General features: G+C 43.6%; 1 protein-coding gene across 2 annotated transcripts; it reads left to right on the top strand.

Annotated features, from left to right (window-relative positions):
* Positions 1-1,836: 1,836 nt before the first annotated feature.
* On the top strand, positions 1,837-15,273 carry LOC121534637 (serine/threonine-protein kinase 17A-like). 2 transcript variants are annotated; one of them, XM_041841214.2, is made up of 7 exons: positions 1,837-2,290; positions 4,469-4,699; positions 13,009-13,153; positions 13,989-14,115; positions 14,253-14,301; positions 14,415-14,594; positions 14,792-15,273. In XM_041841214.2, exons 1-7 carry the CDS (start codon positions 2,127-2,129, stop codon positions 15,126-15,128), a joined length of 1,233 nt encoding a protein of 410 aa, XP_041697148.2. In that variant the 5' UTR covers positions 1,837-2,126; the 3' UTR covers positions 15,129-15,273. The 2 variants fall into 2 exon arrangements, with proteins under 2 accessions (XP_041697148.2, XP_041697149.2); XM_041841215.2 differs by having other exon boundaries at positions 4,487-4,699.
* Positions 15,274-16,019: the final 746 nt, after the last annotated feature.

The raw sequence follows: 16,019 nt of genomic DNA on the forward strand, positions 1-16,019 counted from the left end.
CATCAAAACCTTGGCCTGAGTGCACCGGGTCCACTAGAGGCTTGCACTACTTGAGTGTAAAAATACGCTCTGATTCTATTTTCAAGATTTCAATGCGCAGCTCAGGTCTGACTGGGCTACACAGTAGAGACTAGAGACTGAGCGAGGGAGCTGAACAGTTCGGGACTAAAGTTGGGCAAAGCTGATATCGCGGCAGGAGTAACCAATCGAAGCTCACCATAGCTTCCAACCCCTATTGGGTTGGCTGACAATGGCTGTTGATTCGTAGCACTACCTAGCATGCTTGCTAGCTTGTTAGCACCAACATGAGGGTGAAGCTAGCGTGGCTATGTGAGTTACCGATATATAGTGTATCTCGGCCAGAGCAATAGGATAAAGTGCCTTGCGCTCCGCTTGCCCTGGCCAAAAGTTACGCTTACAGTGTAGCAGGTAAAGATAATCAACTTATTTTGCAATGCCCCTACTGGAATGCTTTGCCGTTTGGTTGTTTTCAGTTTTTTTTTTATCCCCTGCCTAATCGGACAACCACAGAGCAGGCTCAACTTGCCCGACTGCCACAAATGCCATAAATTGTCCTTCTTTCACTTAAACAATGTGGATGCGCGGGAAAGATCAGTTTTAGGCTAAGCCTACTGGAATTCCTTACAGTTTTGTTGTTTTTAGTTTTTTTTTTATCACCTGGGGCAACTTTAGAGCAGGCTCAACTTGCCCCAGGCAATAGGTCAAACCTTAAGGTCCCTGCTTCAACTAGGTTCCTGAGTTTTACCCAGTTACCATCACCAGGCAGGCAAAAACTCCACCCATGCAAAACGAGCTGAACTTTCAGGCAGTCTTTTCAAACAGCTCTTACACTAAAGGGTATTATCATAATTTTCACAATTTCACAGTATAATTCCAACCTCATAGTGTGGAAATATATATAAAACACAGGAAAATCAAGTTTTTGAGTGCATTGCCCCTTTAACTAAAGTGAATTGTAAGCTATTTCGATTGAGCCATTTTATTTTGTCATTGAATACAATAATAGGCTTATTTATAGACAAATCTAATATTTTTTTCTCATAGTTTAATGAACATAAACAGCTATCGCCTACAGCCAATCATCAGTCCAAGAGCATTACTTGACTCAAAGTCAAATTTGTGACTTTTTAAAAGTGAATAAAGAAATTGTTAATGCTTGTTCTTATGACCATCAATAGCTGGGCTACCTACATGATGAGCTCAAGGTGGGAGTTCTATTAGACTGAACTGGGGTAAACCGGGATATAGCTCGTCACCTCACTGGGCAAAAAAGCGGTGAGGGAGGAGCACCGGCTCAAATCGACCATCACCGGGCCATAATGTAAACAAAAGAGCATGATGAATCGTTCTATCAAATAGGCTATACATTAGGCTACCATTTTAGTAGTTTTCCTTGGGAAGTCAGGTAAAGATATATACGTTTTTATAAAGAGCAAATCCTTATACATGTGAAAACATTGAATCCTAACTCATTACTCCACGTGCTTGACATACCTCACCTTTGTTTTCAGCCGACTTCGCCGTCTTTGACCGGGGCACCCGGCTCACCCGCGAGAGGCAGCCCGGTTTCAAAACGAATGCAATCAATGAAAACCCGGTTTACACGGGGCATGCCCGGGACATTAATCAAATCCCCTCAATTTCAAGACCCCGCCCCGCTCCTTTAACTCGGCAACTGTTCGTTTTACGTGGCCCGTTGCCCATGATTGGTAGAGATTTTATTTTACGACCAATGGAATGGTCTAAAATATGCAAGCCCCGCTCGATCGGGGCACCGGGCGATGCAAAAATAATTCGCCCATTATCAAAGTGCGTTCTGGAGAGCGATTATCAGTCACTGCCTCAGCGCTATAGTGACTTTTGCCAAGAGGGTTATCAGAGCTGCCTGTCAAACAACTGTTTCTCTGTCTGACGGCTTTAGAACTGCGGATAACATTTGGGTATGTTCTTATACACAGGGTGATCGGCTAGAATAAAATTGTAAATTTGGTCAGAAATGCCCTAACTTGAAAGCTTCTCCAAAACGCAGTAAAGGAAAGGAAACTTTGTTACGCTCTCAACAGCGGGCATTTTTGTTGATAGAGTATTCATCAAGTTAACCAAGAATGATTCCACCAGCCAGTCCACGGATCAGCAACACGAGAAGCCGCGGTCAGGTCGAGACGAACCGGGGAGCCACTGCGCTTCTTCTGGACAGCATCAAAACCGCAATCAGGACCGAGCCATTTCAGGATGTGTACAACGTTATACATGGCAAAGAGCTGGGCAGGTGAGTTGAACATTGTAGGTAGTAGGTTAACCGGTTGAGGGTTATTAAAAAAGCTACAGGCTATTTTCTGCCTGGGTGTATAATATTCGAATTCATGTTCCTAACTTGGGATGCTTTCAATCAATGTTCAATGTGGTAACAACTTCAGGCACCATCCATTGACTGTATGTCCATCTAATCATTTACTATATATCAAGGGCTTTTTTGTTTTTAACATAAATGCAGGTATTTGACATTGCACCAGATAGCAAACCAAATTCTCATCTGTAGTCCCTGGTTTAAAAAAAAAATATTTCAGGATGACAAAGAAATACAATTAAATTATAGATACCCATTGACCAGTCACTTTCCCCAGCTGTGAGTGCAAGACTGGCAAATGAATCTAGCCATTGACATACTGAACGTAAAGAGAACTGAAGCCACAGGAGATTTGTCATGCAAAAGCATGGACAAAAGCATCTAATCTATTCCAAAACCATGGATACTCTTTGATTAGCACTCTTATCTATTTATCATTTTTCATGGTTTAGTTACAGTATTACAATCTTTGCCAGTGCATAACTTGTTGAGTTGTAAACTACAGTTGGCCAGGTCCAATACTACTGTGAGTTAATTCCCTTAAATAATGTAATTAGTCAGCATGGTCAGTGCAACAGAGGAGTAAACTAAGCCATGCTAATTGGGCTGCCAAGCTGTCTGAGATTCAGAGGTAATGTTGTAATCCAGTTTGAGCCAGACCTCCCGCAGCTGCATGGTCATACCTTTAACCTGGAGATGTTGGGGAAACACACTATTCTGTGCTAGTTTATCAAAGTGTGTGTCAAGTCAAATCAAATCACATTTTATTGGTCACATACACATATTTAGCAGATGCTATTGCGGATGTAGCGAAATGCTTGTGTCCCTAGCTCCAACAGTGCAGTAGTATCTAACAATTTGTGTGTGAGTGACTAGGTGACCATGTGTAAAATAGCTTGTGGGAGTTTAATTTTCATAAGTTCCAAGTCACACAGGCTTTATAACATGAGTGTGAGTGCTGAAATCAGGCCTCTTGGGAATGAGCTGAATTTAGTCCCTCATGGAATTTTTTGCCTGGGCCAATTTTGTCCACTTAGTCAGGTAAACATATATTAAGTTATTGTTTTTATTCAAGATCATTCATTTGTGGTGAGAGCGATCCTGTTTGGGCTGAGTGTCTTTTAACCTTAACCCACCTACCTTATGCCCTATAATCACTTTCTCACACACACACAGTAGACAGCCCATGCACCTGGTCTTCAGTGTGCAACTCACTGAAGACATGAGTGGGTTTATCAGCATCAGACTTAACAATGCCAGCCAGGGCTAAAGGCTAGAGACATACCGCTGTGAATAACTGGATAAAGGGATTGAGGCATGGATGGCACTACTCGGAACCTACTACTACCTCCACACTTATTTACAACAGTTGGAAAACAACTTGTAATATGTGATAGTATTGGGCATGGCCTTATACTTGATAGTTTAGATAAATGGTGACTTAATTGTCTGTTATAGTCCTTACATGTGTATGTATGAAGACTTGATTTGCTGAATCCTGAATCTCACTGCACGTGATAAACTCTGAGGGTAGAAACAGTCAGTGGTGCCTTAAGCCGGGAGACAAAACATGACATTGATGAACCCAGGCTCTCTTTCAGGGCACTAAAGTGGGTCATTAAAATCAATGGTTGGGTGAGCTTGAAGGTCGCATTGGTTTAATAATGATTTAATCAAGAAGGAATGCAGGGAGACAAAGACCTATTCGGTGACCATGACAACAATTGATGGCCTGTGCCACCTTATTGCCCATTTCCCAATCATTCAATTTCACTATACATTTCTAATCAAATGTAAAGGAAAGGGGGATACCTAGTCAGTTGTACAACTGAATACATTCAACTGAAATGTGTCTTCTGCATTTAACCCAACCCCTCTGAATCAGAGAGGTGTGGAGGGCTAAGGGAGGACAGACCAGTGTGTGATGTAAATTACAATCTTGATTATCCACCAAAATGCATAATCAGCATCAACAATCACTATAGTTAGCCTTCTCTAAGACCTATTGATAAATGGTTTGTCACGTTGTAGTCCTGTGTGTTTTGATCCTGTCGTAAGGGGCAGTTTGCTCATTATTAAGGCCTGTTCTTCAACGTTAAGTCCCCTATCTGTCTCCAGGGGGAAGTTTGCCATAGTGAAGAGGTGTGTGGAGAAGAGCACAGGGACGGAGTACGCAGCCAAGTTCCTGAGGAAGAGGAGGAAGGGTCAGGACTGCAGAGTGAAGGTGCTCCATGAGATCGCTGTTCTGGAGCTCACCAACCCTAGCCACAGGATTATCAACCTGCACCAAGTTTACGAGACCCCGACAGAGATGGTCCTGGTGCTCGAGTAGTGAGTATTACTGCAAACACCTGTGGTTTTCGACTGTGTGTGTGTATACACACCTACATGAACACGTGTTCTCTATTTACGAGTGTGTATAAAGACACCTGCATGAGGTCTTCAAGCTAGCTAGCCATGTCAGTTTGACGTCAAGCCCAAGGTCCCTCCTCTAGCTTTGCTCTGCTGAGAACAGTACGGGGGGAGAAAAAAAATACAAATGTATGCACTCACTACTGTAAGTCTCTCTGAATAAGAACGTCTGCTAAATGACTTAAATGTAAGAGCTGAGGAGAGTCAGCAGCTTGCAGAAAGTTGTCACTCACATTCCTAACGGTGAATATCCCAAGCCCCACTGCAGGGAATGGGGGATGTACTGTGCAGTGAGTTGGAAAGACCACCTGTCTCCCTCTGCCTGAGTAGGAGGGTAATCCAGCTAACCCTAAACCCTACTGTAGCGTCTGCTGACTAGAGCAGAGCAGGCTAGAGGGATGGCAGAAACCTGCGGCTTCTTACTACCATTAGGACCAGCTGCTCATCTACTAACTATATGCACTAGAGTGACTAGTTGCATTATTAGTCCTATGATTTCAACGTTGTATAAACTTCAAGGCATTCCAGACATTGAATAGTTTGATGGTCACCATCTTAACATTGGTTAACTTTGCCTTGAACTTTCCTATTAATTTGAAACCGCATGTGCAATGATGCAATATGTTTGTTCACTGCCCATGTAGGCTCTCAAATGGCTGTAGCCTAATTCCTGACCAGTCCAGTCAATGACTGCACAAGTCTAAGAGAGGATATTTGAAATGCTTATTGAAAATGGAATACCATCAGAGATGCGGAATTGTGGCTAAATAGGGTGAATAACTGTGTTAATAATTGTGTTGGGGCTGCTTTATGTGTTTTCTGTGCTTTAGAGATGATTGCTGTGTAGGTCAACGGCAGTACTCATTCTGAGATATTTATAGTTCTGACCATATTACCTTTTGTTTGTCTTACATTGTATTCATGTTTTAATCTCTGTTTTGAAAGTGCCCACTGAGTGATATATTGGCTAGCTTGGCAAGTATCTCTAATCCAGGCAAATTGGAATGTGAGGGAACGTGACTTTGAAGCATCACTCTCTGCACTACTGAGTGGTCCGTCAGTACACGGGATGAGAAGAACCAAACAGAAATGCTCTGAAAAAAGGTCATCATTGTGAATTGAAATGATCTCATACTAATTGTCTTGGTCAGCGACATCTACAATACAATAGATAATGGGGCATTTTCTCACTTCGGTAACAAATAGCGCGGAACTACTACACAACAGGTGTAGACTTTTACAGTGAAATGCTTACTTACAAATCCTTTCCCAACAATGCAGCATTAAAAGTAAGAGAATGTGCAAATAAGATTTGAAAATAATAATACAATTGATATCAATAACAAGGCTATATACAAGAAGTACTGTACCGAGTCAATGTGCAGGGGTACGAGGAAGTTGATGTAATATGTACATGTAGGTAGGGGTAAAAGTGACTAGGCAATCAGGATAGATAATAAACAGAGAAGTAGCAGTGTATGTGAAGAGTGTAAAAGTGTGTGTTTTTGTTTAACTATCCTTGTGGGTACCAGAAGTCCTCGCAAGGAAAATTCGGACAAGTGGGGACATTTCGCCGGTCCCATGAGGAAAGATTATATTTTAGGCTCAGGGGTTAGGTTCTTAAAAAAAAATGTGACCAATAAATTTGATTTGATTTAGGGTTAGAATTAAGTTTAGGGTTGGGGTTTAGGAGTTAGGGTTAGGTATAGTTTTAGGGTTAGGGAGAATAGGATTTTGAAAGGGAATACATTTGTTGGTCCCTACAAGGATAGTAAAACAAAACTGTGTGTGTGGCGTCAATATGCGTGTGTGTGTGTGTGTGTGTGTGTGTTGGAGTGTCAGTGGATTGCGAAAGTATTCACCCCCCTTGGCATTTTTCCTATTTTGTTGCCTTACAACCTGGAATTAAAATGGATTTTTGGGGGGGTTGTATCATTTGATTTACACAACATGCCTACCACTTTGAAGATGCAAAATATTTTTTTCTTGTGAAACAAACAAGAAATAAGACCAAAAAAAAGAACTTGAACGTGCATAATTATTCACCCCCCAGTTCAGATTTAAGTATAACTTTTGTAAGACTGAATCTTTTAGTGATGGGTCTAATGCTTTAACAATTTCTGTCCTCAGAATTCAAATTCATTATATAAATAGGCCCATTTAATTTTGTCTGGCTTGCCATTCTCTCATAATTTTAAAAACTGTTCGCTAGGCATAGGCAAGACCATAAGCAAATAGGTAAACTGGGATAATACTAAAGAGTTAATCAGGGTGATTCTTCCACAAATAGACAGGTACTGTGCCTTGCAAAAGTATTCGTCCCCCTTGGCGTTTTTCCTATTTTGTTGCATTACAACCTGTAATTTAAATTGATTTTTATTTGGATTTCATGTAATGGACATACACAAAATAGTCCAAATTGGTGAAGTGAAATTAAAAAAATAACTTGTTTCAAAAAATTCTACAAAATAAATAACCGGAAAGTGGTGCGTGCATATGTATTCACCCCCTTTGCTATGAATCCCCTAAATAAGATCTGGTGCAACAAATTACCTTCAGAAGTCACATAATGAGTTAAATAAAGTCCACCTGTGTGCAATCTAAGTGTCATATGATCTGTCACATGATCTCAGTACCTGTTCTGAAAGGCCCCAGAGGCTGCAACACCACTAAGCAAGGGGCACCACCAAGCAAGTGGCACCATGAAGACCAAGGAGCTCTCCAAACAGGTCAGGGACACAGTTGTGGAGAAGGACAGATCAAGGTTGGGTTATAAAAAAATATCAAAAACTTTGAACATCCCACTGAGCACCATTTTAAAATCCATTATTAAAAAATGGAAAGAATATGGCACCACAACAAACCTGCCAAGAGAGGGCCGCCCACCAAAACTCACGGACCAGGCAAGGAGGGCATTAATCAGAGAGGCAACAAAGAGACCAAAGATAACCCAGAAGGAGCTGCAAAGCTCCAAAGCGGAGATTGGAGTATCTGTCATTAGGACCACTTTAAGCCGTACACTCCACAGAGCTGGGCTTTACGGAAGAGTGGCCAGAATGAAAGCCATTGCTTAAAGAAAAAAATAAGCAAACACATTTGGTGTTCGCCAAAAGGCACGTGGGAGACTCCCCAAACATATGGAAGAAGGTACTCTGGTCAGATGAGACTAAAATTGGAAAACGCTATGTCTGGCGCAAACCCAACACCTCTCCTCACCCCGAGAACATCATCCCCACAGTGAAGCATGGTGGTAGCAGCATCATGCTGTAGGGATGTTTTTCATCGGCAGGGACTGGGAAACTGGTCAGAATTGAAGGAATGATGGATGGCGCTAAATACAGGGAAATCCTTGAGGGAAATCTGTTTTCAGTCTTCCAGAGATTTGAGACTGGGACGGAGGTTCACCTTCCAGCAGAACAAAGACCCTAAGCATACTGATAAAGCAACACTCGGGTGGTTTAAGGGGAAACATTTAAATGTCTTGCAATGGCCTAGTCAAAGGCCAGACCTCAATCCAATTGAGAATATGTGGTTTGACTTAAAGATTGCTGTACACCAGCAGAACCCATCCAACTTGAAGGAGCTGGAGCAGTTTTGCCTTGAAGAATGGACAAAAATCCCAGTGGCTAGATGTGCCAAACTTATGGAGACAAACCTCAAGAGACTTGCAGCTGTAATTTCTGCAAAAGGTGGCCCTGACCTGTTTGGCGAGCTCTTTGGTCTTCATAGTGCCGCTTGCTTGGTGGTGCCCCTTGCTTAGTGGTGTTGCAGACTCTGGGGCCTTTCAGAACAGGTGTATATATGCTGAGATCATGTGACAGATCATGTGACAGATCATGTGACACTTAGTTTGCACACTAATTATGTGACTTCCGAAGGTAATTGGTTGCACCAGATCTTATTTAGGGGCTTCATAGCATAGGGGGTGAATACATATGCACGCACCACTTTTCTGTTATTTCGTTTTTAGAATTTTTTTCATTTCACTTCACCAATTTGGACTATTTTGTGTATGTCCGTTACATGAAATCCAAATAAAAGTCAATTTAAATTACAGGTTGAAATGCAACAAAATAGGAAAAAAACGGCAAGGGGGGTGAATACTTTTGCTAGGCACTGTAAGTATCTGTGAATGTGTGGGTCGAGTCCAGTGAGTGTGCATAGAGTCAATGCAATAGTGCGGGTAGCCATTTGATTAACTGTTCAGCAGTCTTATGGCTTGGGGGGGTAGAAGCTGTTCAGGACCCTTTTGGTCCCAGACTTGGCGCTCCAGTACCGCTTGCCATCTGCTAGCAGAGTGAACAGTCTATTGCTTTGGTGGCAGGGGTCTTTGACAATTTTCCGGGCCATTCTCTGACACCGCTTGGTATAGAGGTCCTGGATTGCAGGGAGCTCGGCCCCAGCGATGTACTGGGCCGTCCGCACCACCCTCTCTAGCGCCTTGCGGTCGGATGCCAAGCAGTTGCCATACCAAGCGGTGATGCAACCAGTCAAGATGCTGTCAATGGTGCAGCTGTTGAACTTTTTGAGGATCTGAGGGCCCATGCCAAATCTTTTCAGCCTCCTGAGGGGAAGAGGCATTGTCGTGCCTTCTTCACAACTGTGTTGGTGTGTGTGGACCATGTTAATTATTTAGTGAAGTGGACACAGAGAAACTTGACCCACTCCATTACAGCCCCGTGGATGGGGGCGTGCTCGGCCCTCCATATCCTGTAGTCCACGATCAGCACCTTTGTCTTACTGACGTTGAGGGAGAGGTTGTTGTCCTGGCACCACAGTGCCAGGTCACTGACCTCCTCCCTATAGGCTGTCTCCTCATCGTCGGTGATCAGGCCTACCACCGTCTTGTCGTCAGCAAACTTAATGATGGTGTTGGAGTCGAGCGCAGCCACACAGTCATGGGTGAACAGGGAGTACAGGATGGGACTGAGCACGGGCCCCTGTGTTGAGGGTCAGCGTGGCAGATGTGATGTTACCTACCTTCACCACCTGGGGGCGGCCCGTCAGGAAGTCCAGGATCCAGTTGCAGAGGGAGGTGTTCAGTCCCAGGGTCCTGAGCATAGTGATGAGCTTGGAGGGCACTATGGTGTTGAACGCTGAGCTGTAGTCAATGAACAGCATTCTCACATAGGTGTTCCTCTTATCCAGGTGGGAGAGGGCAGTGTGGAGTGCAATAGAGATTGCGTCATCTGTGGATCTGTTGGGGCGGTATGTGAATTGGAGTGGGTCTAGGCTGCCTTTCAAAGAATTTAATGGCTACAGATGTGAGTGCTATGGGGCGAAAATCATTTAGACAGGATACCTTGGCGTCCTTGGGCACAGGGACTATGGTGGTCTGCTTGAAACATGTAGGTATTACAGACTGGGTCAGGGAGAGGTTGAAAATGTCAGTGAAGACACTTGCCAGCTGGTCAGCGCATGCTCTGAGTACGTGTCCTGGTAATCCGTCTGGCCAGCGGCTTTGTGACTGTTAACCTGTTTAAAGGTCTTACTCACATTGGTTACGGAGAGCGAGATCACAGTCGTCCGGAACAGCTGGTGCTATCATGCATGGTTCATAGTTGCATGCCTCGACGCGAGCATAGAAGGTATTTAGCTTGTCTGGTAGACTTGCGTCACTGGGCAGCTCGCGGCTGGGTTTCCCTTTGTAATCCGTGATAGTTTGCAGCCCTGCCACATCCGACGAGCGTCAGAGCCGGCGTAGTAGGTTTTAATCTTAGTCCTGTATTGACGCTTTGCCTGTTTGATGGCTCGTCAGAGATCGTAGCAGGATTTCTTATAAGCGTCCAGGCGTTTTATGGTAGAGTGGCCAGACGGAAGCCACTCCTCAGTAAAAGGCACATGACAGTCCGCTTGGAGTTTGCCAAAAGGCATTCAGGCTTGGCCAAGCGTCATGTCTGGAGAAATCCTGGCACCATCCCTACGGTGAAGTATGGTGGTGGCAGCATCATGCTGTGGGGATGTTTTTCAGCGGCAGGGACTGGGAGACTAGTCAGGATTGAGAGAAAGATGAACGGAGCAAAGTACAGAAAGATCCTTGATGAAAACCTTCTCCAGAGTGCTCAGGACCTCAGACTGGGGCGAAGGTTCACCTTCCAACAGGACAACGACCCTAAGCACACAGCCAAGACAACTCAGGAGTGGCTTGAGGACAAGTCTTTGAATGTCCTTGAGTGGCCCAGCCAGAGGGGGGTTTAAGCACTTGCAAAAATGTCTAAAAACCAGTTTTTGCTTAGTTATTATGGGGTATTGTGTGTAGATTCATGAAAAACTATGTAATCAATTTTAGAATAAGGCTGTAACGTAACAAAATGTGGAAAAAGTAAACGGGTCTGAATACTTTCCGAATGCACTGTATATGTACGGTCACTGTGGGGATGACGTAGTCGATGCAGGTATTAATGAAGCCGGTGACTGATGTGGTCCTCAATGTTATCGGGTGAATCCCAGAACATATTCCAGTCTGTGCTAGCGAAAAAAGTCCTGTAGCTTAGCATCTGCTTTATTGGACCACTTCCGTATTGAATGCGTCACTGGTACTTCCTGTTTGAGTTTTTGCTTGTAAGCAGGAATCAGGAGGATAGAGTTATGGTCAGATTTGCTGAAGGGAGGGCAGGCGAGAGCTTAGTATGCATTTCTGTGGGTGGAGTAAATGTGGTCTAGAGTTTTGTCGCCTCTGGTTGCACAGGTGACATGCTGGTAAAAATGGGGTAAAATTGATTTCAGTTTCCCTGCAGTAAAATAACTGGCAACTACGAGCACCGCCTCTGGATGTGCATTTTCTTGTTTGCTTATGGACCTATACAGCTCGTTGAGTGCTGTCTTAATGCCAGCATCGGTTTTGTGGGGGTAAATAGACAGCTATGAAGAATATAGATGAAAACTCTCTTGGTAAATAATGTGGTCTGCAGCTTACCATGAGGTATTCTAACTCAGGCGAGCAAAACCTTGAGACTTCCTTTAAATTAGAGATTGCGCACCAGTTGTTGTTAACAAAGACACACACCACTCCTCCCTAAACTTCCCAGACGCTGCTGTACGGTCTTGACGATGCATAGAAAAGCTAGATGTATATTATCTGTGTCCTTGTTCAGCCACGACACGGAGAAACAAAGGATATTACAGTTCTTCAGGACCCGTTTATAGGATAGTCTCTAACGGAGGTCGTCCAGTTTGGTCTCCAGTGACTGTACGTTCGCCAAAAGAACTGAGGGTAGGGGTGTTTTTTTTGCACGCTAACGTAGTTTCATCAGTATACCCGCCCGTCTGCCTCTTTTGTGGCGTTCGCTTACTTTTCCGAGTCCCGGGGATAGAGCCTTGTCCGGAGTAAGCAGAACATCCATAGCAGCTGACTCATTGAAGTAGAAGTTGTCGTCCAAATTGAGGTTAGTGATCGCTGTTCTGATGTCCAGAAGCTGTTTTCGGTCATATGAAATGATGGCGGAGACATTATGTAAAAAAAAAGTAAAGATCAGTGTAAAAAAACACACAAAGTAGCAGAATTGGTCGGGAGCCCGTAAAACAGCCGCTATCAACTGCAGTGCTATCTAAAGGTCCATTGCAGCTGTTTTTATCTCAGCAATTCAGTACCTTACTGTGATTGTTTTTAAAATGGTCAAAAAGAAACACAAATTGCTTCTTTGCAAAGAGCAATTCATCAAGCAATAATTATGCTAGGACAGTCTGGGAGTGGTCAGAGTTGGGAGGGGAAAACTGAAACCATCTGTTATTGGCAGAGATGTTTGGAACTATCTTTCTTATTGGTCTATTAACTAATTTACCACCTGCTCATATGCCACCCTTAATTTTCATTCAGCTGAGGCTCTTGTTTTTCTGTCCTTTTAACTAGTAAACAAATTAGAAATTCTACCGCTTCGAACAGGGATACCAGACTGGAATTCAGGTCACTGGCTTACCTCTTTTTGTTTAATTGGAGTTGGAGACCAAATACTGTTCATCCTCTCACATAAACAGGGACAAAGAGGACAACTGACACTATTCTATCTAAATTCAAGATTTTTTCCCATTCATTTCAGATACACAACTTGTTTTGAGTATGTATTTTACTAAGACCATATTGTTGAATGAACTGTATTCATCAGTTTGAATTATGGATCATTGAATATATGTTGATTATGTAGAGAGACTGTATCCTGTTTTGTCTTTTTCACAACAGAGTGTCCTCAAGCACCCCTCTAACTCAGCTGTGTGTGTCTGTTTGTCCATAGTGCGGCGGGAGGGGAGATCTTTAACCAATGTGTTGCCGAAGGAGACGAGGCGTTCACCCAGGAGGAGGTCAAACGGTTAATGGGACAGATCCTGGAAGGCGTGGCCTTCCTACACAGAAACAACATTGTTCACCTGGACCTCAAGGTACATCATCAGGCTGTATTTGTGATATCTGATTTAAGATGCATTCAAACCACAAAAATGAACACTTCTCCATAACAAAGTAGCATAGAATAAATAAATAGAAATAAAAGATCCCCGAAATTTTCCATACACACAAAAAGCTTATTTCTCTCAAATGTTGTGCACAAATTTGTTTACATCTCTATGGGTGAGCATTTCTCCTTTGCCAACATAACCCATATACCTGACAGGTGTGGCATATCAACAAGCTGATTAAATAGCATGATCATTACACAGGTGGACCTTGTGCTGGGAACAGTAAAAGGTCATTCTAAAATGTGCAGTTTTGTCACACAACACAATGCCACGAATGTCGCAAGTTTTGAGGGAGCGTGCAATTGGTATGCTGACTGCAAGAATGTTCACCAGAGCTGTTGCCAGAAAATGTCATGTTCATTTCTCTATCATAAGCCCCCTCCAATGTCGTTTTAGAGAGTTTGGCAGTACATCAGGCATAAGCTACGGACAATGAACACAATTGCATTTCATCTATGGCAAATTTGAATGTACACAAATACAGTGACGAGATCCTGAGGCCCTTTTTTAAAAATAATTTTTATATCTGTGACCAACAGATGCATCACTGTATTCCTAGTCATGTGCAATCCATAGATTAGGGCCTAATGCATTTATTTATTGACTGATTTCCTCATATGAACTGTAACTCAGTAAAATCTTTGAAATTGTTGCATATTGCATTTAGATTTTTGTTCAGTATAGAATAAACAGAGTTAACATTGATGATTCAATATTCCTCATTCACTGTCCCATTGAATGGTATTGTCCATCCTCTTAGCTTCAGAACATCCTACTGACCAGTGGCTGTCCTTTGGGGGATATAAAGATAGTGGACTTTGGCCTGTCTAGAAGGCTGTGTCAAAATCAGGAGCTCAGGGAGATCATAGGCACACCAGAGTATGTCGGTGAGTGAAAAAGTATTCATTAAATCTTTTTTTTAATGTATTGAACATACAAATAAATTCTTACACAAGGCTTTTTTTTTTACAACTTGATGATCACACAGATGTCTTACTATTCACTGTTTCTCTTTTGTTGGCAGCCCCAGAGATTCTGAGTTTTGAACCAATCAGCACAGCAACTGACATGTGGTAAGACAAGTATACAATCTCAACCTATTAGTTTGTGACTTAGCCATGACGACAGAGGTTACGTTTTTTCAATGGCAATAGATCATTGACTATGCTATGTCTTGCTAACCCAGGAGCATAGGGGTGCTGGCGTATATGATGTTGACGAGGACGTCACCATTTCTTGGAGAAGACAAGCAGGAGACCTTTCTCAACATCTCCCAGATCAACATCGACTACACCGAGGATGAGCTGCAGGACCTCCCAGCCTCAGCCATCCACTTCATCCGGTCTCTTCTCATCAAAGAGCCCAAGTGAGATTTCATCCCAAACCATTATTGTAATTATTCACAAATTATTAGTCTTGGTAGTTCTTAGGTAGATGTTCCATCTTAATTGAAGACCTTGATAAAAACCACAACAGTGCATTTCATACTCTTGATTTGATTGAAAATGTAACATAAAACAATGTGATACTGATACAATGCATCCCTCTCTATCCTGTCTAAAGGTCTCGTGCCACTGCTGAAGAGTGCCTGAGGCATCACTGGCTCCAGGAGCAAGTCCAAGAGAAGAGAGAAGAGGATCTCACCAGCGAGATCTGCCAACGGGCACACACCAAGCCTGCTTCCCCCTCCTCCTCCTCCTCCTCATTATCCTCCTGTTGCTCGTCATCCTCAGAGGAAGGTCCTTTGGTAGAGGAGTTGATAGTAGTGGCTGCCTACACCTTAGGACAGTGCAGGCCGACGATGCCCGACCCCGAGACTCTGTCTCTGGATGTGAAGGCCATCTCCAAGCGGTTCAGGTTCGAGGAGCCATTCAGCTCCCTACAGAAGATAATCTTCTGATAGATGTGTATGAGCCCTCCTACTGTAGATGGGCTCTTTACTGATTGTATTTTGTTTACCACACACCACACTGTCTCTACTCCACAAGCCAAACTACACTGCTCAAAAAAATAAAGGGAACACTAAAATAACACATCCTAGATCTGAATGAATGAAATAATCTTATTAAATACTTTTTTCTTTACATAGTTGAATGTGCTGACAACAAAATCACACAAAAATTATCAATGGAAATCAAATGTATCAACCCATGGAGGTCTGGATTTGGAGTCACCCTCAAAATTAAAGTGGAAAACCACACTACAGGCTGATCCAACTTTGATGTAATGTCCTTCAAACAAGTCAAAATGAGGCTCAGTAGTGTGTGTGGCCTCCACGTGCCTGTATGACCTCCCTACAACGCCTGGGCATGCTCCTGATGAGGTGGGGGATGGTCTCCTGAGGGATCTCCTCCCAGACCTGGACTAAAGCATCCACCAACTCCTGGACAGTCTGTGGTGCAACGTGGCGTTGGTGGATTGAGCGAGACATGATGTCCCAGATGTGCTCAATTGGATTCAGGTCTGGGGAACGGGCGGGCCAGTCCATAGCATCAATGCCTTCCTCTTGCAGGAACTGCTGACACACCCCAGCCACATGAGGTCTAGCATTGTCTTGCATTAGGAGGAACCCAGGGCCAACCGCACCAGCATATGGTCTCACAAGGGGTCTGAGGATCTCATCTCGGTACCTAATGTCAGTCAGGCTACCTCTGGCGAGCACATGGAGGGCTGTGCGGCCCCCCCAAAGAAATGCCACCCCACACCATGACTGACCCACCGCCAAACCGGTCATGCTGGAGGATGTTGCAGGCAGCAGAACGTTCTCCACGGCGTCTCCAGACTGTCACGT

Source organism: Coregonus clupeaformis, chromosome 21 (genome assembly GCF_020615455.1).
Source record: "Coregonus clupeaformis isolate EN_2021a chromosome 21, ASM2061545v1, whole genome shotgun sequence".
In the NCBI taxonomy this organism is placed as follows: Eukaryota; Metazoa; Chordata; class Actinopteri; order Salmoniformes; family Salmonidae; genus Coregonus; species Coregonus clupeaformis.